The 27112-nt window shown below is 42.9% G+C and overlaps 1 protein-coding gene across 1 annotated transcript in view; it reads left to right on the plus strand.

Moving 5' to 3' along the window:
- Positions 1 to 27112, plus strand: part of smpd3 (sphingomyelin phosphodiesterase 3) — a 50419-nt gene that overhangs the window by 20253 nt on the left and 3054 nt on the right. The window contains exons 2-8 of the mRNA XM_068723840.1: positions 4163 to 4907; positions 6729 to 6974; positions 7104 to 8061; positions 17842 to 17917; positions 22901 to 23062; positions 23704 to 23793; positions 26094 to 26157. Of these exons, the coding sequence (XP_068579941.1) occupies positions 4606 to 4907; positions 6729 to 6974; positions 7104 to 8061; positions 17842 to 17917; positions 22901 to 23062; positions 23704 to 23793; positions 26094 to 26157 (1898 nt within the window). The 5' untranslated portion in view covers positions 4163 to 4605. The remainder of the gene's footprint in view (positions 1 to 4162; positions 4908 to 6728; positions 6975 to 7103; positions 8062 to 17841; positions 17918 to 22900; positions 23063 to 23703; positions 23794 to 26093; positions 26158 to 27112) is intronic.

The following is a 27112-nucleotide window of genomic DNA, read 5'->3' on the forward strand; positions in this document are numbered from 1 at the left end:
GCAGACAAAATTGTGTGCAACTTCCTGTTGAAAAGACAATAAGCATTTAGCAGCTAAAGAGATGTTTTCCTGATTGGTGGAGACTGGTAATCTGGGAACCAACCGGCTAGCGTACAACGATAATTTAGCTTTTAATTGGTTTCAAATTAATCGCTGGCTACACCGGAATCCCCAAAATATAGCCACTTGCCCCTCTGTCGTCAGAATGATACACGATGAGTTCCGGGTGACGACAGACATGAGTGCAAACATCTGGTTCTGAGAAGTGAAGCCAACGCCTAAGTGCCTGAAACTTGCATTCTCTCTAGTGTCCACCAGGGGGCGACTCCTCTGGTTGTATAGAAGTCTAGTCTAAAATGACTCTACTTCTCTCTTGATTTATTCCCTCAGTAAACATTGTAAACATGAGTTTATGGTCTCAATCTCTAGTTTACAGTCTTCTTCAATACAGCATGATGTTCATTTCGTACATTATGCTCCATTTAGAGTCACACAGACCATAAAGAAGGGGATGCTTTAGGGGCGGGGCTACCTTGTGGTTGACAGGTCTCTACCACAGGGTTGTCTGGCCTGGGTCTGTCTAATTAACAGACTACAACTCGGCATAGTGCAGACCAACAAAGGATTTCTCTGTGGCCCAAAACTGACTCACTGTAAACATGTATGCGTCTAAGTCTGCATGTCTTTGGACTGTTGCATGATTCGTGTGTCTGTGCCTGAATGTGTGTTTTTGCCACTAAAGTGTCTGCTGGCATTCTCTCGGATCTCTTTCCTCCACAGTGTATTTCCGTCTCTTCCTACAAGCCCGTGTGTTTGGGTATGAATTATGCGCCACTCCGTTTCCCCTGATAACACTAACTGTGACAGTTTGCGCTCGCTGATGTATCAGCTGTGACTGATGGGTGTTTTTCTGGGTTTGCTTGTTGATGACGTCTGCCATTGCAAAGAGGAAATTCTTCACGGAGTCTGCCGTAAAACGGTCTCGTTGAAAGGTTGATGCCATTAGATATTGCAGGTCATGGGGTTTAACGCGGCGCGATAAAAGAAGCAGAGAATGAACAAAGCCTCTCGTGCAATGAAAGGTTCTCTCCTCTCAGTTTGCTGCTTTCCTCCTGTCAATCATCTCGGTGAGCCGTCTGCCTCATAATGGCAACGAGGAAGACGGGGAAATGCCGCAGCGCTGATATTTTAATTAACTAAACGGTTTTCTCTTTTCTTCCTGCTTCTCCATCGTGACTCTTTCCACTGTCACGCTGTTTCTCCTAGATTTACTGTGATAGTTACAGCCTGCTCACTGCTAGATATATGACACTAATAAATATATCTAGAGGAAATAGCTTCAGCGTGAGAGTTAATTCATCGGAGATAATGGTTCTTAAAGGAATATATAATTAAAGGAATATAGCTTGACAAATTCAGATTTTTAGCTTTCTTGCCAATAGTTAGATGAGAAGGTCTATTGGGTGAATGTAAACCTAGAGCCAGTAGTTAATGGGATGAGATTAGTTTATTCTAGTGTAACAATAACAGTCACTTAAAAAGTATGTTCCTATACAATGAAACTGCGTTGTTAATTATGTTGTGAGTGTAACCTATTTTCTTCTGCACTACATTTTTTTTTGACACATCACAAATAAAACCAATAGTCAACTTTGACTTATTTCAATTTACCTCCCTAAAGTGAAAACGTACTTATTTTAGGCCAAACCGTGATGTTTTACTATATACAGTACTGTACCTAACCAACAGTTTTTGATGCGTTGTTGTTTTGTTTCAATTTGCAACGTTGATCACGTTTTTAAAACTGCGACTGTAAAACGCATTTCCCTCTAAACCTAATTGCAGTTTGGTTGTACGGTAACGTCATTTTGTAGTAGACAGGGCTGCCAAATCAATCTAGCAAGTAAGTCATTATAACAATTATAATAATTATACAAAAAACCAAAATGTAAAAACCAAGAGTTGCGATTGAACAGGGAACTATTTAGTAAACCGCAGTGACTTCCTCAATTGGACTGAGCCAGGCTAGCTTCATGCTAAGCTAAGCTAAACAGCGGTGGCCCTAGCTGTTGGCAAATAAGCGAATGAGTGTATTTTCCCAAAATGTCAAATTACTTCCTAAATTCAACGACCGCTTACCAGCTGTCTCAACTGCTATATGTCTATATGTGAGCAAACGTCTGCTAATGAAGACCGTGAGACGTAATCCTCAACTCTTGTTCTTCAGAAACAAAAAGAATGTCTCTGTAGATAGATCTGTTGTGATGATTCCCAAAAAACGAACATTGGATAAAATGTATTTAACGCAAGCATGTACTTCTTACCTCTCATTTTCTTTGTTTATCACGTTGAGAGACTGATCTGCAGCATAATGAGTGATGATGACTTTTACTTCATACTGTGGTGAGCAATGTCCTCAAGTAAGAAGAAAAAAGATTTCAACATTAAAAACAAGAATTACTAAAAATGCATTTCATTTAAATCGATAATTTGAAATGTGTTTTATTATGTATTTATAAAACAGTGAGCCATAAATAGCTCTTTTGAATGAGGGAAGGCTGCACATTGCAGCTTTAATTTCAGGCAGCGGTGCAAAAAGTGAATTTGTCTGGATTAGAATTAAGAGTGTCAGGAGGTTAGCCTTCTGTTTCCTCGCTTTCATTAGGTCACTGACTTTCTCTCTGCGCACTCCGTCCTCTGTTTACGCTAAATAGACACCAGCATTTAATTGATTAGTAGGTTAAACAGTGCTTTAACCAATTACCATCACAGTCATATGCACTATCTTAAACAAACAACCATGGATTCATAACCTAAGCACCACGTCCGAAGCACAGCGTCACAGACTGCCGGGTGGTTGAATTTTAAAGTGCTGTCTGTCGTCCTGCTAATCTGCCAGACAGTCACACGTCAAGCCAGTAAGCCACCCAGACAGTTCAACAGTCAGTCAGTCAGCTGGAAGCGCTGCGATCACGTCAGTTCGACCTACCGCTGAGTCAGCAGGACATCCCCTCGACTCTCAGCCGCCCCGGTCAACCAGTCAACCGGCATCAAGAGGGAGTCGATCAGTAACAGGCGGCAAGTAGGGAACACCGTTCACACAAGGACATGAATCAACGTTGTACGCAAAGGTTTTGACTGCGCAGAAGATTACTAGGATGGAGGTGACAGTGATTATTGTTGTGCTCTTCGGAGGATGAGCCTGTCAAACAATAGAGTTTCATTTTGGAAGAAAATAGTAGGGCTGCTTTGACAAATGGCTCACATAGGGGTGTTTTGTTGAGAAGAGTTCTACCTTGAAAAGATAAAAAAAAAAAGAACAGACCCTGGATGTGAAATGAATATAGGACAGACAACGTGGCGTACTTTTTCAAGTCGGTGAAAATGAATTAAAGTAAGACAGCAATACTTTTTTTTTTGGTAATGTATTTGAGTCAAGAAGATGTATTGCAATTATTTGACAGTGAGTACAGTTGCTTAATTGGTGACATCACCTTCACCCGCTACGTGTTTTAATATGGGCTGTGGATGTAACGTGTGCTAGAATAATGTGTGGACAGCATGCGCTGAGTTCCAGTGTGGTTTGATGGATTCGGGGGTAATTTTGTGGCGCTGTAGATGCACCACTGCCTCGTGGCTCCGGTGGTCCCTGTTGGGTGTACGAGGTTGCCCTGATGTCAACATTACCGTTGTTGTTTCCTAAATCCCTGACTGTTGTCAGGAATTAATTAATCTATTTATTATCTATTCATCCAGGTGGAATTGATTCTTCCCATTGTTGGTGTTATAGTCGGTTAAAAAGCATTCACTGACAGAAAGATCATTTCAGCAGTAGTGGTTAATATCATATTGATTATCTTTCTGGACCATTTATGACCTGCTCTTCTTGGACATATTAGCACAGCCCATTTCCTGTTAAAACAGGGACCTTTTAATGTCTCTCTCCCTGAGCATATTTTCAGTTCCTGCTGTACTTAAAAGCACCTGTGGGAACTACAGTATATCCATGACGCATTCACAAACATGAGGAGATAAACAATGTTCATTTTTCACAGCAAGTCCATCACTGATCTCCCGTTTCTTGTTCCTCCCCACCTTTCTCCCTCTCTCTCTCTCTCTCTCTCCCTCCCTATTTATTTGCTCTATTGTTCACTTTCTCCAGGTCCAAAGGAAACGGTGATGTTCAGCGGCCGGGTGATGTTTAATGGCCGCCCCATCTTGAGCTAGCTGGAGTCCTCGCGATCGTAGATCTTTCATCAACAGAAACACTCTTGTCATGGAAACCCCCTACCTCCAGACTGCGTTCCTCGACCCCCCCTTGTACAAGGTGTAATTGCTGAGGGAGGGGAGGTGATGCTGAGACAGGCTTGTCTGTGAAGATCCCCAAAAATATCACCCCAAACCATGTAGTGTACCTCTCTCCAAGGAGGGGGGAGGGTCTACATTTGTGTCTGGTTTCTTTTTTTATTTATTTATGTTCATGTCATCTCTGGAATAGATTTGCGTTCGCTTGTTCAAAGAGTGCATGTGGGTGTGGACATAGAGTGCGAGGTGAGGAGAAAGCGACAGAGAGAGGAAGAAAGAGGGAGAAAGGAAAGGAAAGAGATGGTCCTCCACACCACCCCTTACTCCGGGGCCTGTCTGCACTTCCTGGATGGCTTGTCGTGGAGCCTGGTGTTCCCTTGCTATTGGCTCCTGGACCAGCTCCTGGCCTCCTGCGTGGCCACATCGCTGGAGAAGCGTCGACGCTCCCAAGACCCCTGCTCCTTCCTCACCCTGTGCTTGCTGATCTCCGCGCCACTTTACCTGCTCCTCCTCCTTGCCTCCCTGCCCTTCGCCCTGCTGGGCTTCGTCATCTGGGCTCCCCTGCAGGCCGTCCGCCAGCCATACTTGTACACCTACCGCAGGTTAGTGTGGCCCTTAGTGGCCCTTTACTACCTCTTGTTTTCAGATCAAACCTCTTATCTCTTGCCTGTGGTGTTGCTAGTGCTAGTTTTCTCAAAATTGAAACCACAAAACCATTAAACCAAAAGTGGACAGGAGTAACATTCAAATAGTAAATTTTTTATCTGCTCCTTTCACGTCCTCTGAAGGTCCTCAGAAGGTCCCTTGAAAGTCCTCAGAAGGTTTTCTAAAAGTCTTCAGAAGGTCCCCAGAAAATCCTCAGAAGGTACCCTAAAAGTCCTCAGAAGGTCCCCTAAAAGTCCTCAGAAGGTCACCTGAAAATCCTCAGAAGGTCCCCTGAAAGTCCTCAGAAGGTCCTCTAAAAGACCTCAGAAGGTCCCCTGAAAGTCCTCAGAAGGTCCTCTAAAAGACCTCGGAAGGTCCCCTGAAAGTCCTCAGAAGGTCTTCTGAAAGACCTCAGAAGGTCCTCTAAAAGACCTCAAAAGGTCCTCTAAAAGTCCTCAGAAGGTCCTCTAAGATAGATAGAGATAGATAGATAGTAACTTTATTGATCCCACGAGGGGAAATTATTTAGTTGCAAGCAGCAATAGGTTCCAGAGCAGAAAAGTCCTCAGAAGGTCCTCTGAAAGTCTTGCTTTAGTTTAGTTGAAGATTTTAAAGTTTTCTTTACGTTACCACTCAGTTCAATATGTTTAATATATGTGTGTGTGTGTGTGTGTGTGTGTGTGTGTGTGTGTGTGTGTGTGTGTGTGTGTGTATAGATTTTTAGTTTTTGCTTTATAATTATACTTGAAGCTGTTATGATAATTTTGGATTGAATAATTCCCAACCCTAGCATAGCAGCTGATGTTATCCCATCGCAAGATGATCTCTGGAAACAGCCAGTTTCATGACGATCTTCTCCAAACCTAAACATCAAATGGGTTTCTGAATCTATCTGAGGTATAAAAAAAATAAGCTAATCACTTGCGAAATCGTGCTTCATTTTATATCTACAGTGCCAGTTGTTCCCTGAGTTTGGAAATTTCAGGAGGCAGAACATTTAGTCATTATCTACTGTAAAGAGTTTGCTCATTGGTCTGGCCTACAGCTGCCAGGCTCAATCAGTTCTCAGCGTGTGTTTGGTTATCCAAACACACAGCAAAGTGGCTACCCATCATGACCACGAAATTTGAAATGCTGTATTTAGCCCTGTTAGCTGTGGAGGAGCAGCACTCTCTCACAATGTTAGACATTCCCTTTGTTATCTGTGTTTGTTTCCAGTAATTATACTGCTGCCTCTAAATGAATGTGGTAGTGTTTAAGTGGAATGGTTCTGGGTTTTTCCATAATATAGGATCAAAGAGCAGCGTTCCTAATGGAGTTAGTAGAGGAGGATAGATTGATAGATTTGGGAAGAAAAACATAATGAAATGAAAATAAAATTGTGGTTGTATAGAAAGCATACAACAACAGAAAAGGATATAAAGATAAGAAAGAAACAAAGTGGAAAAATAATGACTTCTATCAAGATAATTGCAGTAAGTTAATGCGGACAATATCCCATGGTACAAACTAGATATGCATAAAGTTACTCCAAATGAGGCTCTGCATTTTTTGTTTCAAAGTTATCAAAATCAAAATGTGTCTGCCCCTCAGCACAACCATACAATGAGCCAGGTAGCGGTTTCTCCCAGCTTGCAGGCTTTATGCTAGGCTAGCTAATTAGATAACTGTATTTCCTAAACTCAGATTCTTTTTTTCATACATTATGGAGGGTTATTTGTGTGCTCCACAGCCTCTGTTTGATTTGATTTAGTGTTTCCGTTGCGTTCCTTGTGCAGGCCAGACAAACACCAGGCCGAGCAGGGCCAGGCCGGGCCAGGGGGCCTTGGGGAATGGAGGCCACAGGGCAGAAGCTTCTGTTTCTGCAGTGCCAACGTGTGCCTGCTGCCCGACTCTCTGGCCAGGTTCAACAACCTGTCGGACACGCACAGGAGAGCCCGGGAGGTGGGGAAGAGGATCCGCAATGGTGCCAGTCGGCCTCAGATTAAGATCTACATCGACTCACCTACCAACACTTCCATCAGGTGAGGAGAGCTTGCTCCTGGGCTCCTTCTGCTTACGTCTTAGCAGCAGTGAAAGCATTCACTCTTGTCATACATATCAATTGAATAAATGCATTTTGAATGGTTCTTTTTCTCTGTTCGGTTCATCAGTGCGGCATCCTTCAGCAGCCTTCCCACAGGTTTCCGCCGCACCTCCTCTCTGGACCAGCGTCCAGACCAAACGCACACCACCAACGGCCCAGCCGACACCGAAACCGAACCCCTCACCGCGTGCCCAATTCACCCCTCAGGTGCCGCCGACTGCCCCGTACACCCGTCTGCAGGAGACCAGGGTACCTCTGAATGCCCCCTTCACCCAGACGGAGGAGACACGACAGAAGACTGTCCCCTCCACCCTGCAGGGACTAACAGCAGCTCAGAGTGTCCCGTTCACACCTCAGGGGAGGCTCCAGACTGCCCTTTGCATTCCACAGGGCCTCAAGTTGGTCAAGGCCATCATGACTGTCCCGTGCATGGGGAAGGGATCCAGACAAAAGCGTCCTCAGACTGCCCACTTCACGCCTCAGCGGTTCAAATCAGCATCAGCGCCCCAGAGCCAGACCCACAGGAGGAGGAGGTCGAAACAGGGAACCATCGGACTGGGGAGCAGGTGGCAGGAGACACGGGCAGTATGACTGCCTCCAGGGAATCCCTCGCTCGTTATCATGGTGGTGACGGCGGCGTTGGCATATCCTCCAACAATACTCTTTCCCATGTCCCTCGCACGTCAATCTTCAAGCGCCCCGGTAGAAAACGTCGCCACGGAGATGAAACATTCGACCACGAGATCTCTGCCTTTTTCCCTGCCAACTTGGATTTTCTGGCTCTACAGGAAGTGTTTGACCACGGGTCGACCACCAGACTGCGGTGTCAGCTGCATCGTTACTTCCCCTACGTGCTGAGCGACGTCGGCCGGTACGGCTGGAAAGGATGCTGCTCAAGGTTCAAATTCCTGAACAGTGGGCTGATGCTGGCAAGCCGCTACCCGATCCTGGATGCAAGGTTCGATTGCTTCCCCAACGGGAGAGGGGAGGACGCACTGGCAGCCAAGGGGGCGTTGTTTGCCAAGGTCAGAATTTTACTTTACTTTTTCTTTCTCATATTCTTTTTTTTTTCAGTTTGATATTTTAGGATATTGCTTGCTTGCTTGCTTTCTTGCAAAGAGTTGGTCAGAATATTGATTCCCATCTTATATTTGTTCCTCCCATCACTATGGAATTAGAGCAAGAATCTTAGCTTTGCATAAAAACTGGAAACGGGCAAACGGCAACCCTGGATCTGTCCCGTACAACTTGAGGCAACTTCACGGTGACGACAAAACTCCAGCAAGTCACTGTACCCGGCCAAGAAATAGACTGGTAACACTTAGCACTAAAGGAACAACTCGTCAATTTTTTACCTTTTTTTTTGTATGGATTAAACAAACGAGTTCATGAGTGACTCTTTTTTTACCTTTGGACAGAGCCAGGTTTCCCCCTGCTTCCTGTATCTGTCTTTATGCTAAGCTAAGCTAACCATCTCCGGATCCACTCTTGCAAGAAAGCGAATTGTACATTTCCCAAAATGAATGACCACCACGCAATCAGGAAGCCAATAAAATCCTCATTTTTCATAGAGCACTTTTCATAGTTCTCAAAGACACTTTACAAATGTTGGAAACACACTGACAATATACAACACACAACATTAATCACACTTTAAAAGGGAGATTTGAACAAAATATTTCATGTGTCCTACAGCTCTGTAACATTTTTAGTCAAATTCTACCACCACAAAAAACTTATTTTTACAGTTTTTTGTCCTTTTGCCATGGTTTCACAAAGTAGCTCCAGAGTCGCTGTCACTGAAAGGTCAGCGCAGAGACCACTTTGAGAAATGTCATAAGTAATATACCGGTCTATATTTAAACTGGGGCTGCTTTGACAAGATCAGGACAATTAGTCAAAATAATTAGACAACTTGGATTGTGTCTGTTTATGTGCTCATTATATTTCAAAATGAGCTGATTTAGAACTAAATGTCACAGTGGACATCTAATTGTATGCTCTCCCCGCAGCAGAAATGTGTCTGAGCTCCGATCGCTGCTTGGTGCCGTTTCAGCCAAAAGCTAATCTCGTCATCTCTGATGCCCGCTGTCCGTACCGTTGGTGAGGCGGTAATTGAATCTGTCCATTAAGTCTATTTATACTAAATTAACTCGTCATACATTTGTGAAAGACGGGGTGTGAGCGTGAAAGACGGACGGAGAGTTCAAATGACCTGCCAGCTGTCATTGGCTTCATTAATTACCGTAGATCTCCGTAGTATGGAAAGGACATTATAATTCATCATAATTCCACATCTGTGTTTATACTAAATACACATTGATGATAAACAATAAAATGGCTTCTAGGATAATATGCAAAATTTCCGTTGTGGGCACAAATGGGTTAACACTCTAAATTGAGCGTGTTAGCATGCTAACATTTGCTAATTAGCACAAAACACTGAAGTACAGGTGAGTGTGATAGAGATGGCATCAGTTTTGTAGGTATTGGACAACTTACAAATTGGACCTGATTATGGCAGTTGATGAAAAAGCCAGTTGGATTCATTCTCTGGGGACCATGAATATTTGTACCAAATTTAATTTAATGGCAATCCATCTACTAGTTGAATCTGGACTAAAGTGTTGGACCGAGACCAACACTGCCTTCCATAGAGCCCTGTCGCCAGCATGGCTAAAAGTTATAGCGTTAAATACAATTAACACATTAGGTTTGGAACCGATGCTCTATTATTTTTTATAAAAACCCAAAACTTATAGAAACCACTTAACATCCTAAAATAAATGTAAGTCTCTAATTTATTTTAAATCCGTTGCTATATGTTATAACTTTATATTAGCTTACCACAGGTGTATTAACAGTCTTTTTGAGTTACTGTAATTGATCGATTTGCTCGGTTGTTACTATTTGTGGACTGTCTTCATAAAGAAAAGATCTTGCACACAAACGTATCATTTGCAGAGACTTGGTTGCTCCCAACCAGTCGGCAACAGGTCCCTGCCGCTACCAGCTACATCACTCCTCCACATTCCAAATACGGTAACGTCCAGTCATCGGTTGCGACGGTGAACTCGCCGAACTCGAGGCTTCAAAACAGCAGTCTGCAAACCATTGGGTGAAGTCATGATGACTTGCTCCACTTCTTACAGTCAATGCTCCCAACAGTAACCCAGGGACATCCGGTTGTGTTCCCCATTGCCTACTGCTGCATAACTTATACAGTATGGAGTCCATTAGGCACTTTCAGCAGGATGACAGATCCCATGTACTGTAAATATGCCAAGACGGGATGCAGTCTTAATGCATAATGGAGGTATGTCCATGCTGGTTACACTGAGGAAGCCTCAGAAGCAGGCCGGGTTTATGGCGTGGTTACCGGTGCACTAATGTGGGCTATGCAGAGTGGTGGGCTTTGTATTTTGTCTTCATTGATTCATGTTTCTTTTGAAAAGCAGCCTTTTTTTAATAATAAGACACACAATAATAAATACGCAGAAGCAGTAGTGCACCGAGTAAAGCTCACAAACACAACGTGCAATGACTCAGCGATGAAGGGAGGTGTGTGTGCGTGTGTGTGTGTGTGTGTGTGTGTGTGTGTGTGTGTGTGTGTGTGTGTGTGTGTGTGTGTGTGTGTGTGTGGACAGTCTGTGAGTTCATTAATCAGACCGCGTACACCTGTATGTGTGAGTGTGCGCAAATCTGTTTGTGTCCATACATGCGTTATAGAGTACCAGGTCTAATAAAAACACACTCCATCATCACAGCTTGCACGCTGACAGCCTCCCTGTCTGCCCTGCTGCCCACTGACTGTCACTGTGCAGATTACGAGCTGCCCCCCCCCCACCTTGTCTATGAGGTCATCCCGGGTCCCCCTGACAAGCTGGCTGTCAGCCAGCTGGCAGGTACGTGTTTCTAGGCAAGCTGCTGACAGAGAAGTGGCGCAAACAATGTTAAACAAAATGATTCTCCTCACTGCCAGGGAACGCTCATTGAGAGAACCACAAGTCTCCCAATCCGCCGTGGTTGGCCCTGGTGAATGGGACTTTTGTGATTAAATGCGTTTGTCCGTACAATGTGTCTCTAGGCGTCCTGCCTGATCGGATGGTGATCGGATATTTCGTGGTCAAAGAGTGTAGAGAGAATTCTCTATAAGTTCCACGTTATTTTCGCTGTGATGATGAACACATTTTCCCTATATCCCCATTATTTTGTATGCTTACTCTTCCTCCCTTTCAGTATTGACAGACCTGTCTTTTATTGAAGGATATCAGCAAATAAAGCTACCATAATTCAATGCAAACACACATTTTCCTTTTTAATTCTTCTCAGCAAAAGTCCCCGTTTGTTTTTGACGCTTTGAAGCAGCAAACTCAGGAAGTGTTGGGTTATCACCAGCAGTGTTTATCGGTTTTCATTTAGTGATGACAACGCTCAATTCTCACGGCACTGGTATGTAGCATATCCAAGTAAACATTGTATATTAATATGTTAATTATGTAAATATAAAAGGCCCATGTAAGCCATTATTCCCAGCCAGCTGCAGGCTTTGATGTCCCCCGCTGCTCGCTGCTCGCCCCGGTCCGTCCTCCAGACGCCTCGGCAGCCTTCCAAGGCTTCCATCTCGTGGTGAACCCTCGCTCCCCCTCCGTGACCCTTCGGTCATTCTCGCTCATTACTACTCAGCGCTCCGACTCGCCTCGCCGCCAGCTGGGACGCATCTCATTAGATGCCCTTCATTTGATGTACCTGATGTTCACGCTGCGCTCCTCTTCACAGCCACCAGAGATACTGTGTGTGTTCTTTCACATCAAACGCAAACACGGATGCTCAGTCGGAAGTCGTGGTTGAAGGGATGATCCCTGAAACTCTGTTTTGTTGTTGTGTGCACTCATCACCGCGGTGCTTTTTGCACTTTGCTAGACATCGTCTGTCAGACACAACATTGTGGGTGGCATTGTAATCATCTTCCTTTGGATTTTCTGTTGTCTTTATTTATTTATTTGTCTTTGTCTGTTCAGCAATAAAAGCTCCTGTGGCACAGTGAAAGGCTAGCAGACACCAGGAGACAGATAGCAGGCAAACAGTTGAGTTTATAGCTCAGCTCATACACACAGTACACCGTCAGGAATAATAGCATAAGAGCACGTCTTGAACCTACACACAGTTTTATACCTCTTGCTTAACTAATATCAGTTCTAAGGCTCCTGTGGCTGAAATCCCACCTGGAGAACTAAATCAAGACTCTAAATGATTAAGAATTGTCTTGGACCCAAAGACTGTGTTGGACTCGTCTAAGTGTTACAAAATGTCCGTTTAACTGAATCAAACATTTAGTCCAACTTTTCAACATAGATTGTCTTCTGATTCTGTCCTACATGTAGTGTTAGGAGAGACAGATCAACCATTCATCATTATTAAAACATCTGTCTCAGCAGCCTAGTATCCCCAGGAATTACATAATATATATATATATATATATATATATAATCATAATCACACAGTATATGAGAGGGCCTTTATGTGGACGTTAAAATGCTTTGTCATTACATTATTGAACATTTTTCGGGGCAGTAGGGTTGACCTGATGTTCTAATTTCTCACTGTCAGGTTGATTTATCTTTATCACTATTTCAGTTTGGGTTACTTTGGGGTAAAGTATCTAGTGGCACCATGATGTATGTTTATTACAACGATGAAATGAACTTAGTACATAAGAATCTCCCCCCAGCCATCATCTGATATTCCTCCCAGTCCGGTTCATTTAGACTATGAGAAATTCAAAAGCTGTTTTTCTGAAGTCAGTCTTTAGCAAATCTAACTCGGGGCACAAAGACACACATTCTCATTAATTCCTCATGGATGCATTTACCTGGAGAGCAGCAGCAGCAGGTCAGCAACATTAATCTGAATTGTCTCTTGTGAAGAGGGAGGGAGGGAGGAAGAGAGGGAGGGAGGGAGAGAGAGAGAAAGAGAGAAAGAGAGAATATTAATTTAAAAATGTTTCCCTAAAGGGAGAGCCAGCGCTGTCTCTGTAATTAAAGCTTTTCAGTCTCAACATTATCCCCTCTTATAATTATTTGTAACTACTAAGTGCATGGTTAAAGTGTGTGTGTGTGTGTGTGTGTGTGTGTGTGTGTGTGTGTGTGTGTGTGTGTGTGTGTGTGTGTGTGTGTGTGTGCACTTTGAATGCATTACTACGGATTAGGCTTCAAAACAGGGACACACTCAAATGTAGATTGGATAGAAGGGAAATCAAGGGGTCAATTCCCAAAATCCACTCCTGGCCTTTAATGACCACAAAGACCACTATTCACTTTCGATCGGGGACCCGAAAGTCTTTCAGTTTAACTTGTTAGTCCCAGTGGAGTTACCCTCGACTTGGACTTACTCTCAAGGACTTAGGACTTGGCTTGGTTTCCTTTTGATTGGCTCAAGAATTGAACTTTGACTTCTTTTAATTGACGTGAGAGACTCCACTGGAACTTGTTGTTGAATTGACTTGACTTAAGACTTGATATGAATGTGTCTGTTTACTCAAACCTTGACCTGGACTTGCCTCAACTGACCCAAGAGTTGACTTGAACTTCTCGCGATTGACTCAGAACTTGTCTCAAGTAACTTAAGATTTGACTTGAGCCTGTCTTGATTGATTAAAGACGTGAACTTGTATGAACTGATCCACGAACTTAAATGAACACGCCTCGACTGACCTGGCTTGAGCTCAAATGACTTGAGTCTTGGATTGATCTGGTCTTGATTGACTTGAGACCTGACTTGGACTATTCTCAAGTGACTCAAAAGTTTATTGGAACTTGTCTCAACTGACTCAAGAGTTGACTTGAACTTTTTTCTTTGACTTGACACTTGACGTGGATATCTGTCATTTTACTCAAACCTCAACTTGGACTTGTCTCAACTGATCCAAGACTTGTATAAAATGATCTCGACTGACCTGTAACTTGTCTTGAGCTGTGATTTGAGACGCGACAAAAAGACTCGACTCCATCTTGTCTTGAAGGACTGGAGTCTCGACTTAAACTTGTCTCAGTTGACTTTGACAGAAGACTGTCCCTCCTGCTGCTTTCTGCCGCCCGTCTGTCATCACGACAATGTCATCGCTCGGTTTTCAAGTGAAGCGATCAAACCCATGCAAATAATGCATGCTGAAACCTCGGCTCCCTCATCTGATGGTGAAGTTTAGGTAATTAGTTACAGCCGCCTTCGATGCTTCATAATCAATTTCAGAACTCGGCCCGGTTCGGTTGGCCTCCGGTGTGAAATCGCCCCGCGGCTCATTTCAGTTCCGCTCATCTCCGTCTCAACGCCTGTGACCAGAGGAAGCCTTTGGAAGTGTCAGCATCTCATATCCTGCAGTCTGACTCATTTGCTGTTTTATTTATCTTGTATTTGTCTTATTATTTGTTCTCATACAGGACAGAAGAGTAAAAACCTCTTTCTGTTCTTTTCAGAATGAATTGCTTCTAGTCGAGCTCTCCTCCGTCAGCGTTCATCTACACTTCATCCTCTGCACAGATCACAGACAACGTGAACGCATTGAAAGTCCACTCGTTTTGTGTGTGCGTACACACACACACACACACACACACACACACACACAGGAATCCCTCAGGTCTCTCTTGTCAGTTTCAGGGTGCACACACCTATTGAAGCATAGATAAGCCCCTGAAATATTAATAGAGAGAGTTGAGCAGAGGAGGAGGGAGAGAGGAAGCAACAGAAAGGGAAAGAATGAGGACAGAGTTAAAGAGACCGGGGGGAGGTAAATATTACATATTTATTTATATATTTATGTCTATATATGACCCTACTTTGCCCTAAATGTATTACCTTTGTAAACATTGTAAACTTGAGTTTATGGTCTCAATCTCTAGTTTCAATAATCAACGAACTTGAGGCTTCAAAACTGCAGTCCACAAACCAATGGGTGATGTCACTTCTAATATACAGTATGCCTGTAAGTAAGCAATAAGAGTATTCCCCAAAAATGTCAAACCGTTCCATTGAATATGGATTACCAAAGCTGCAATCTTCATTATGAATGGAAATATGGAACATAGCGTATACACTACGGGTTTCTGGTGTCTGCCTGGGTCAGCCTCACACGTTTCCATTGACTCACGTCAGACGCAACATTATTAGAATCGGTAATGTACCACCTGATGAGTGCATTTAACCAAATGGGACGAGTCCTTTTCTGTTCTTTTAGCCCACCCATTGTCCCTAAACACTCATTCCATCAGGAGAAATTCAATTAGTGCCCCAATCTTTGTTTTAACGTGTATTTACTGTATTTCTGTCCACAATATGAGCATTGTGTCATATATCACAGTCGAGCTAATTAGCCTAATGCTGTCTGGCAGCTTTTAGGGGTTTTACGAGCCCCTCACAGACCCCAAGCCAAAACAGCCATCCCATTACTGGGCATCGGTCTTCATGTGTCTAAATGAAAGTCCTCCCCTCGGTGGGGTAGCTTGGCTAACTCACCACAGAGATGCATGCTGACTCCTCTCTTCACTGCAGGAGACATTAACCCATCGTAAATTACTCTAATCGATTTGAATGAATGCGAGCGTCGCACAGCAAACGTGTGAAAGAAGTCAGGTGAGGTAACACACGGGCGGATTGTGAGTCAATGGGCCCCTGGGCACAGATGTGCAAAGGCCCCACAACCAAAACACACGTTTTGGTCTCACAGGCATACCGAACCAAGCAAGTACACTGAGCTTTGTGTGAGAGGAGGCCCACAGTCTCAGACCTACTGAATCCTGCATACAATATCAATCCGTATTTAAAATGAAACCTGTGAACACAACAACGACACTCGGGGCACTTTCGCTTTGCTTCCCCTTTAAATGGGTTGCTTGGGTCAGTTTGTTTAAGCTTTTCATTAACACCAACTTACTATTGTGCTGCGACTGGCATAGTCTTTCTTCATAGAAACTCTGTGCAGTGTGGATCGGTAGTAAGTCATGCTTCTTCTGTTCTGTGAATTGTGAGAACGGCGCTGCACTCAGAGCAGTTTACCTCGTCCATCGCTCCTGTATTGTGTCTTGTAATAGCTCCGCTCCACCCAAACGCCTTCCTGCTTCAAACTAACAACCCCACGATCGCGCCGTCTCCCTTCCTCGTCCTCCTCCGCCTCCTCGTCCTCCCGTCTGCGTCCACCCACCGGCCCTTCAGAGCTGCCAGCCTCCGCCGTCCTCCTCCTCGCTTCTGCGTAGCCGAGGGGCCTCGCTCCACGCCGATGATGCGCTGGAGGTGTCTGATTAAAAGTCGAGTGCATCGTTCAGTTCACCGCAGCTGTGAACGGAGAAACTGAGGTTGTGAGGAAGTGCTGAAAAATGCATAAAGCTTACAAGGAGGGGTAAAATCTTCAGCTCACGCATATCATTTCAGAATGTGCACTCCAAAATAAATGGCATGCGTTTTCATCTACTCTCTCTTCGCTCTTGTTGACAGGACTACTTCTCCCTCACTTCAACACGTCTTCATTGTTTTCTTTAAATGCAGCATCGATAATGATGGATAGATGCCAGACGTCGTTGCATCTTGTTTCTCCATTTTGCCTTTTGTTTGCAGTGATCAATAGGTGGCGTTTTCTTCATTCACATGCATAATGCAGCATGAAACACAGGGGAACCCAACTGTCTTTTCTGCTTTTAAAAATAGTCGTCGACATCATGTTTATGTCGTAAATACAGTAGAGACACAGCATTCTTTACTTCCCAATACCGGTTCTGAAAGCTGAACTTGTGTATTGGCTGATACGGAGTACTGATCTGATATCAGTGCATTTAAAAACAAAAATGTTTAAAAGGTCATAGTTCCCTCTCTCATATCTATTTCAACATATCCTCAATTATCACAATTCAAAGAAAAGGATCTGATATTTGGATCTCGTAATCCCAAGAAATCTATTTCATAGTTATGAAATAAGAATCTCGTAATAATGGGACCCTTATCTCATAAGTATTAAGTAACTACCACAGTATGTGTATCTTACCATTGAGTAATAGATCTTATAATTATGGGATATGACTCGCGCAATTCGAAAATCCTTATCGCGCAATCATGAAATTCACGCTAAATTTCATAATTATGAGATATTTTTCATGGGACATCTCATCATCTTTAAAATGATCTGATAAATATGAGACACAAACGACACACACACGTCACTCAAAGTGGCCACGCCCTCAATTATGCTTAACTTTAAACCTTATTATAATCTAAAAGGGTTAATTATATCAAAAGCAGAGAACAGGAAACAGGATTACCACGAGGGCAAATAACAACGAAGAAGAGAATATTCAAAATCATAAAAAAGACAAAATAATACCACTTCATGTCTTCATCAAGGCATTTAACAAAAACAAAGTGCTTACTTTCCACCACTGTTTATGAGGTAACGTAATATTACATGATTATTACAGTGTAGCGATGGACCTGGTTAATATTACATTATTGTCTTGTAATAATAAGCCGTTATAATTATATTACATCTCTGAATGCAATTTGTTTCTGTGTATTCTCATATTTTTCATTCATGTTCTTGCCCTGCTGCAGCTGTTATGTAACGCACCCCAACAGCTGCAGTGATGACTGTAGTCTCCCGGGGGGGGTCGGTGCGGCCCCACCTTGGCCTCGTGTAACCTAATTGGTGGCGTTGCTACCTGGCGGGCTGAACGCACGCAGACGCGCTCGCTCAGAGGACTTTTCATGTTGCCTGTTTGAACTCGGCGGAGTAACGCGTGTCCCGTTTGCCTCTGGTTCCCCTGCAGGTTCACGTGGGAACCTCCCATCAGGAGCAGAGGGTCGTGGGATACGTCACGTGTACGCACCTCCACGCCATAGAAGGTACAGTTGCATGTTGTCCAAGCTATCTCTCATTCTGTCTCATTCTGTCCCCCCCCCCCCCCCACACACACACACACACACACACACACATGAATGTATTCATATGATTTCCATGGAGTTGCCTTTTCTCTCTTCAAGGCCGCGTTTCACTCGGACAACATCTTAGCTCTGTGTGTGTCTTTAGTGATTGTCTCTCTCTAGATAATACAACTCTGTGTGTGTGTGTGTGTGTGTGTGTGTGTGTGTGTGTGTGTGTGTGTGTGTGTGTGTGTGTGTCCGGATAGATAGATAGATAAATGGGTGCATCAAAACCTCTGCGCGTCTCCTCCTGCTGTTCCCATGGTGACCGACTCAAGCTGTTTACAGCGTCACGGTCCTATTTAAAGCCTCCGGTCGATGCCTCCCTCATTTTTTACCAAAGACACGTCCGTCCCCCCGCTTTGGCCTACTATTCTGGGCTCCTTCTACGCCTAGGACTAAATATAGCAGCGCCGGGGCTGTTTCTAAAGATACATCAAACATAGAGCCTTGGGGGTTGTGGGGGGGTTAGGGGGAAAGGGGGGGGTGGGGGGACAGAGACCTGATTCTTCTCAGAGAGGAAGGAGATGTTTACATTCGTAATCTTTCCTGCTTGAAGGCCAAGATGCACGATGCAGTGTGATCGACTAGATACACAGAACAAATACTGAGCTTAATACTACACTGAGTGTGTGGTAAGCCTCTTTTGTTTGATGTGCAATAGCAGCGTGTCAGACCTTTCCATATATATATAAAATTTGTGTGCTGTTCTTTTCCCACGCGCCTGTTATGATGACAGCTTCTCAGGTGTGTAAAACCTCTCTCCACTGAGTACTCTGGAATTAGCGTCAGCATTCTCAGTCGTGAGGTTTTTCATCAACTTGTGTTCTACTCCGGTTTTTCCTTTTCTCTCCACGTTAAAGGTTTTTTTTGGGGGGGAGCATTTCCTGTTCTGATGTGAGGGTCCTGGGACAGAGGATGTAGTATGTGTACAGATTGTAAAGCCCTCTGAGGCAAATTTGTGATTTAGAGCTATACAAATACATTTTATTATTATACTTTTTTAAAATAAAAAATGTCCACCAGGGGGCGACTCCTCTGGTTGTATAGAAGTCTAGTCTAAAATGACTCTACTTCTCTCTTGATTTATTCCCTCAGTAAACATTGTAAACATGAGTTTATGGTCTCAATCTCTAGTTTACGGTCTTCTTCAATACAGCATGATGTTCATTTAGTACATTATGGAACATTTAGAGTCAAACAGACCATAAAGCAGGGGATGCTTTAGGGGCGGGGCTACACAGTGATTGTCAGGAAACTAACGGCGTCGCTCCTTCTCCTTCTAACCCTAACCAATCGGTGACATCACGGAACTACTTCCATTTATATACTTATATAAAACCTATGGCTCAACAGTTATATATGTTATAACACTATAACGTTTAAAGACCAAACGGGGGCGGACTGAAACATGTTGCACCTACCTTTTTACAATATATGGCAATACAATGTTCACGGACATACAATTTTATTTTTCTTCATTCAATTATTTTCAACATATTTTTGTATGTGTTTCACACAACTGTGAATTAAATTCTTTAGAGGCCTCACTGTCATTTCATTTCACCTCATTATTCATCCTTATTATTCAGGCACCACCAGAAGACAAACATGATTAGTTTCTATACAAAAATATAGTTATGATCTCCATTCAGGTGTTCCACAGTCCCAAGTATTTATAATATTCAATAGTGTCAATTTCAGAATGCCAGATTAACAGAAGAGCCGGTGGCATATAAAACAGTGTCATCTGCGTAAAACTGCACATTACAATTTGGAGTGGGAGAGATGATATTGTTCATACTGTGAATAAAAGAGGACCAAGAATTATGGAGTGAAATTGATCTCAAACTGGTCACAAATTAAAAAGTAAGTTTTGCAAATGTGGACAATGGTTTGTGCGTAGTTTGGGGTTATCACAAATACATGAACACATGTAAAACAGTTGTACAAATACATACATCACAACCTGAATAATTATTAATATTTTATGAACAGATATTGAAATACATCTTCACAGATCTGATAATTGTTCGACTTAGAAAAAGCTTCCGCTGTATACTAATGTCTAAATATATGTGAAATATTCTTTTATATTTATTAACAGTTGTATTTATTGTTAAAAGCATGCACACGGAACGACTGATGTTGTGGAAAACTGGGACATCGGGGCTTTAGGTGAGACTGTGTGTAATGTTTCTATACAGACAGCATAGCTCGTCATACCCCGATTAGAACACATACATTTACCAACTATATACTCTATTCTATTATACAGTTCCAGCTAGTGTTGAAGTGTATATTGCATTGACGTAACATGTAACAGGTTTTATAGTTCTGAGAGATAGACAGGTAACATCCTCCAAAGTGCGACAAAAGAAGGCAGCATTGCTCGTCTGAATTCGGAGGAGTCTTTGGAACAAGACTGTTGTGCCATATCTGATAGTTGGGGACTGAATAACAGATCATGCTTATCACTTTTGTTCTCTATTAGAATAGGATTTTTGTTGAGTTACAAATATATAATTTAATACATTATTCAGCTCTATATAAACCTCATGTGTGAGGAAAACTTGCCTGGTAAACTTGGATACGTTTTCACAAACACACACACACACACACACACACACACACACAGGCAAATGTACAGCAAACATGCCCCCGCAACCCCCGGCTCCATCTACTGTGTCTCTAAGTGATCCAGGAATACAAAAAAGAAAAAAAAGACACATTTCATTTCACATGAACTCGAGCCGGAGCTGAGAGTAATCAAAGCCAAAGCCACCTACTCACCCAGCAATATCTTGACACCTCTTTGTTTCTTACACTCTCCTCTATTCAGCTGTTATTTCTCTCTCACACGCTCTCACCCACCGCCTCCCTCTGCTCACCCCCTCCCCTTCTCTCTCCAGCTCTCCAATTTATCACATTTACTGGCAGGGCTGGACCGAAGAGCACACTGCCAAAGCAAAATAGCACCATGAGCGACTTGATATTATGCCACTAATATTAGTAACATAAAAGATGAGCCTGATGGCTTAGCGAAGAGCTGTCACTGAGTGAAGAAACAGTGAAGTCAGGAACGATCTTATAACGTGTGACAGTGCACCACTTCTACATGCAAATGATGTGCAGTAAACAATGATAGCCAACATATTGTGAAACTTAGCAATTAGTTCTTGGTGAAAATCATAAACCAATATATCTCAACTGATAAATGAACACCTCGTCTTTATTTCACAGAATATCCCCATTCCTACAAGTGATGTCACTGTAATGCAAAGTAAATCTACGTTCATTGTTTGGTTTGGGGAGACTGTGTGTGTGTGTGTGTGTGTGTGTGTGTGTGTGTGTGTGTGTGTGTGTGTGTGTGTGTGTGTGTGTGTGTGTGTGTCTGTCTGTCTGTCCACGGCTAATCTCGCATACTGCTCGGCCCATCAGCCTTGTGTTTTGTGTGCTCATTTATTATGACTGTACGCTTAAGGACCTCTTGTGGTTGAGGTTGTTCACACTTTTTTAAAAAGCATATTTATGGCCTGTTTTTCACCGTCACTGACTGCTGCCTCGTCGTTCCTCTTAACCAGCCAGTACAGGTCGCAAGTCATCCACAACTGCAGCGCAAAAAGCATTTTTCAACAATCTGCCAGACTAAAAAACAAGTCTTAACTAGTCTGTCACAGGACACATGTTGGCCTTTGTTGTGGCTCAAAAACTGGCATCCATTGACACGGTTGGTCTCATTTTGAACCGGATCATCTGCAGATCAATTCCAGACCCAATATGTCATTATCCACTAAAGTCAGGCTCAAGACGAGATGAAGAAATCCCTGTTTTTGTTATTCTTGCCACCATCTTGTCAATAATGGGGCAGGGAGGGACAATTAGGTGAGATTCAGCTATTTCCTGTTTGGGAGAGTAGCGGGGGGGACACGAGGTGGATATCTGCACTCTGCTGAGTGCACTTTTCTACTTTATTATTATCAGTCCTCTCTCCTAAAAGTAAAATTCTCATACAACAAAACTGCGTTGTGAATTGGGTTTCGAGCGAAATCATTTTTTGTTGAGGATTACGTTTGATTTTGACGTTTCACAAATGAGTTTAAAATGAGTCCTAAGACGTCTCCGAAGGGAGGAAGTGGAGGCTTTCACATTGGAGACTGCAGTTTGTGTCCATTGTGAACCAAGTAGTTAAGTTGCATTTTTGTTTTGTTTTGTTTCAGATTCATTGTCACTTTAAGCCAAATCATGATGTTTTTATTAAACCTAACAAAGTAGTTTGTTATGATTTTTCAACGTTAACCACGTGTTTGAAACACAATCCGGGATAAAATATGTTTCCCTTGAATTTTTGGAGGAGACAGGGTTGTTTGTCTAATGTTTGTCTAATGTTGCTGTGTGTGTGCTGAAACCTTTCTCACATTCAGCACACACAAAGCAACATTAGACTTGATTTGGAGTCATGTTTCTGTCTGATTTTAGCTCTTCTTTGGTCTCCACCAACTTCTTGGGGGGACTATCTGACTCCAAAGTTGCTAAAAGCTCCACTATGTTCACCATTAGAAGTTTTTCACAGAAAACAGCTGCCTGCTGCAGCTGGAAACCAGACTGATGAGCGGAGTGATAATGAACCAAAGCTGTAGAGTTGCGCGTCATAAATCCAGAGCAGCGCTGCAGAGTTAGTGATATTCATCTGTGGGTTTGTTACAACCAGTGACCCCTCTCAAATTACCTCTATGTATGACGGTTACTCGGAGTATCATCATCATCCATTGTATTAATATATCATGTCATATCCTGACATTGAATTCATCCATTTGCTTCCTCCCTCCCTCTACTTCACACACACACACACACACACACACACACACACACACACACACATATATGCACCCATCCGTCTACCAGGGGATGCATCCGTACGTTGTGAGCAGCTGGACCTGTTGCTCCAGTGGGGGGCCGAGTTTCGCCAATCCTCGTCCCAACCACCTGAAGGAGAGAAGGTGCTGGAAGACCTGGTGGCCTTTGATGTCGTCCTGGGAGACCTCAACTTCGATAACTGCTCGTCAGGTATGAATATCTCCGGGCTACTTCAATATATTCTGAACTTTACATTTCATTTATGCCCACGCCAACATGATGGAGGGTTCATCTCTCGATATAAAACCCAAGAAGCAGTGAACGCTGAGTCCATAATGTAAGACCTCTTCTAGCTCTGATACAGGATAGTTGCATGCTGTCAAATGGAAACTAATACAATATTAATATCTGTACCATTAATGATAAAAGCTTGAAGGTGAACTACAATGTCGAAACTCATGACTCATCAGTAATACATTAGAGGGAAACTTTGGTGTTTTTCACCCTGGACCCTATTTTCCAATGTGTTTTGTGTCTAAATGATTTATTCTCAAAGTTTTGTCCAGGATTGAAGGAGAAGTCTGCAGCTGGCAGCCGCTAAACAAGCTGAAATCTATATCGTGCATTTCATGGTTCATTTGTTTTTACATCTGACAGAGGTCAAATAAGCATGAGCACCATTCGGGGGAACATGCAGCAGTGGCTTTCTGTTGAGGACTGACTCATTGTTGCTTACTTACTTATTATTCCCTGTTCCCAGACAGCGATGTGTAACTCCTTTCTGTTATTTAGCCTAAAACTGTGAATGTGAGTAAAAGTGTGTGCTCTTGTTTTTTTTGGTTTTTTTTCAGAGGACAAGCTGGAGCAGCAGCATGCACTTTTTACTCAATACAAGGACCCATGTCGCCTGGGGCCAGGGGAGGACAAACCATGGGCTCTGGGTAATAACACACACACACACACACACACACACACACACACAAGCACAGTCACATGTTAATCTATAGGGGCACCATGGAACATCACATATACAGACATCAGCACCTTCAACTAATCCTCCAAGAAGTGATATTACAATACATTATGAAAGGCAGATGTTGCTCAGGAAATCTGGTGATCCATCCATAATACAGAGCAGAGCGGACTCTAATCTGGTTCTGTCCGGCTGAATCAGGATGTGTGAATTAAAATGTGCCCAGTACAGTGTGCTGACACATGGGCTTTAGTGACGTAAAGACTGGAGGGTTTTGGTCTGGATGCGGAGCGTTATTTAGGCCAACGGTATTTCAGGGACAGTGTGGGCAGGACAGAGTGAAAGGGCTCGTTTAGAGAAGGGCTTATTTATTTGGACAGGGACGTTTGCGCGGCGAGGCCAGGGGAACAGATCTGCGCCTTCAGTTTCGGTCGCTGTTAGACAGGAGGAAAGGAAAGAGACGCGAAAAAGAAGAATGAATCGATAAATGGAAGGGGGGGAAAAAGCTGATCCCATTTCATAAAGCTCATCCTAAGAAGATTAGACCTGAACACAACGGAGAGCTAGGCTGCCAGCCGACTGTGTGTCCATAGATTTCATGAAATCTGCTGAACTCTTCTAATGCTGGCCCACCCAGTCAGCCAAACACACAGACAACCTGCAGGGCTTGTGCTGCATTCGGATCACGTGGGAATTCTGGCCAGCCTGGGACCACTTGATAGTTAAAAAAAGCAGCAACATGGAAGCAAAAAATCACACGTTTGAAGCTGTGAAAATGAAAGGCTTTGACTTCACTCATGACTGACACGGCTCTTTTGATGAGTTCGTCTTTGATGGCTGATTAAACACGTCAAAAACAAACCAAAAACCCAACAAGTAAAGCAACTGTGGCTTCCCATGTATTTTAGGAGTCAAAATATGTATTTTCTCACCACATTTGTACATGGATAGATTACTGAACAAAATGACTACAAAGAGAAACAAAATGACTACAGAGAGAAACAAAATGACTACAGAGAGAAACAAAATGACTACAAAGAAACAAAATGACTACAAAGAAACAAAATGACTACAAAGAAACAAAATGACTACAAAGAAACAAAAGGACTACAAAGAGAAACAAAATGACTACAGAGAGAAACAAAATGACTACAAAGAAACAAAATGACTACAAAGAAACAAAATGACTACAGAGAGAAACAAAATGACTACAAAGAAACAAAATGACTACAGAGAAACAAAATGACTACAAAGAAACAAAATGACTACAGATGGAAACAAAAGGACTACAGAGAAACAACATGACTACAAAGAGAAACAAATAAACAAAAAGAGACATAAAATCACAAAAAGAGATGCAAAACACCAGAAAGGGTTAAAGCATCTGTTTGTTCCCATGCAGTAGAGGTGTCTGTGCCCAGGGGCCCGTTGTCTCATAATCCACCAATGCTCGTACACTACAGCTTGTTGCTGATGCCAAACGTTATGAGGACAGAGAAACTGAGGTCACGTTGACCATCTGAAAGAGGGAACCTCATGTATATCTAGACTTTCCCAGAGGAGCTGAAAGTAGCACAGCAGCCAGTCGGTGGAGTCTGTCGTCAGACGCCTACTTTTCAACACATTGAAGTAACTCCTCTCAATTCACGAGTGCTGCTCTCCTCATATGGGGCGTTTTAAACACATTATCCAGCCCCGCATCCTCTTTGTCAAAAGGATCTCTGAGTGCTCCGTCTCCCTCTGGCTGTTATATTCCACCGGTTGGTGGCGGCGGACTGTGGTCTGAGGGCAATAAAGACGGAGATGTTTAATGCTCTTAAAACAAAGTCTGCTGACACCGCCGTTGCCACAATGCAAAAGAAGCCAAGTTGTTCTTTTAGATCCTCTGTTCTCGAAATGAAGAAACTGCTCCTTGTAGTGAGGGGGAGACTGCAAAGCATAAGCTAGAGCAATACACATCAATGGTGGCCATATCTGCAGGTCTGCTGCTGCAAATGAAAGACGTAGCATACATGAAGTGTCAGCTCATCTATCTGAATATTTGTTAGAAGTACAAAAATGTGGCGACTCAGACCCCCCACCCCCCCCCACCCACTTTCACACTGTCAAAACAGAACTTCTGTCTTCCTTTAATGGACTCAAGGAATTCCTCACTAGACACTATAGGGATAGAAGCGCTACTTCGTCCACACTATTAGAAAAATAGTCAATAGAGATCAGAACCGTGAGTCCGCCTGCTCAGTGATGCATTGTAATGTCTTTCAACAGGTACTCTGCTGGACCCCAGTGGCCTTTATGACGACGAGGTCAGTTCACCTGAAAGTTTACAGAAGTAAGTCTCACACACACACACACACACACACACACACACACACACACACTAACTGGTTTTCTTCACTTAAGATGACATTGCATTGACCACCACATGCTTCAGACCAACCTGTATCTTCAGCAAGAGTTAGTGTGGGTTCCATATTCATTCCTTAACCCCCAAGCAGTTTCACTTGTTCTCTCTGTGGCCTTGATTTTTACTGCAATATAATCCTGCACCACTATAGAAACAATACAACTATGACTAGAACATGTTTGCAGTTACAATGCCATAAATATATATATATATATATATATTTATATATATATATATATATATATATATATATATATATATATATATATATATATATATATATCCAACATTTTGTGTCAACAAGTGTTACCAATGTTGAGAAAAAAGGAGGCTCCACTTGCTGCATATGTTAAGCTTTTTACATCATACAACCTCTACTTCTGCTCTGTGGTCGGCAGCCTGCAGTTGCGTAGAAGAATCACTGAATTACCGTCACGGGACTGTTGGTGTCAGCCGAGTGCTTTTGTAGTGCTTTTTGAAAAATGTTTTTTTACAGGATCTGTTTAAAGCTAAAACGCTTAACTTGGGACGAGATTTTAAATGAGACGTGAAGAATAAAATGTGTTTGGCGAAATATTACAATTTCATGTTTCGTTATTCTAATGGAGGCGTTTGTCACACATTATGTGTTCAAGCGCTGTCGGAAAAATTTAAATCTGACGATAGTGATGTTTTTTTACAGCTTCTGGCTACAGTTGCTGCAGTTGGTATTTTTAATAAAAATGAGTTTTTGACATATTTGCTCAAAGTGTTAATATCTCCTGACAGTAGTATGTATAACTATATACACATATAAACGGTTTCTCTGCCTCCCTTTCGTGCTAATGGCGTTTGTAAGATTCCACCCCACTGAAAGAAAGCTACCAACCAGAACCGAGGA

The sequence above is a fragment of the Cebidichthys violaceus genome, unplaced genomic scaffold, assembly GCF_023349555.1.
Source record: "Cebidichthys violaceus isolate CVI_PGR_0920_01 unplaced genomic scaffold, fCebVio1.0.p SCAF_3, whole genome shotgun sequence".
Taxonomy (NCBI): domain Eukaryota; kingdom Metazoa; phylum Chordata; class Actinopteri; order Perciformes; family Stichaeidae; genus Cebidichthys; species Cebidichthys violaceus.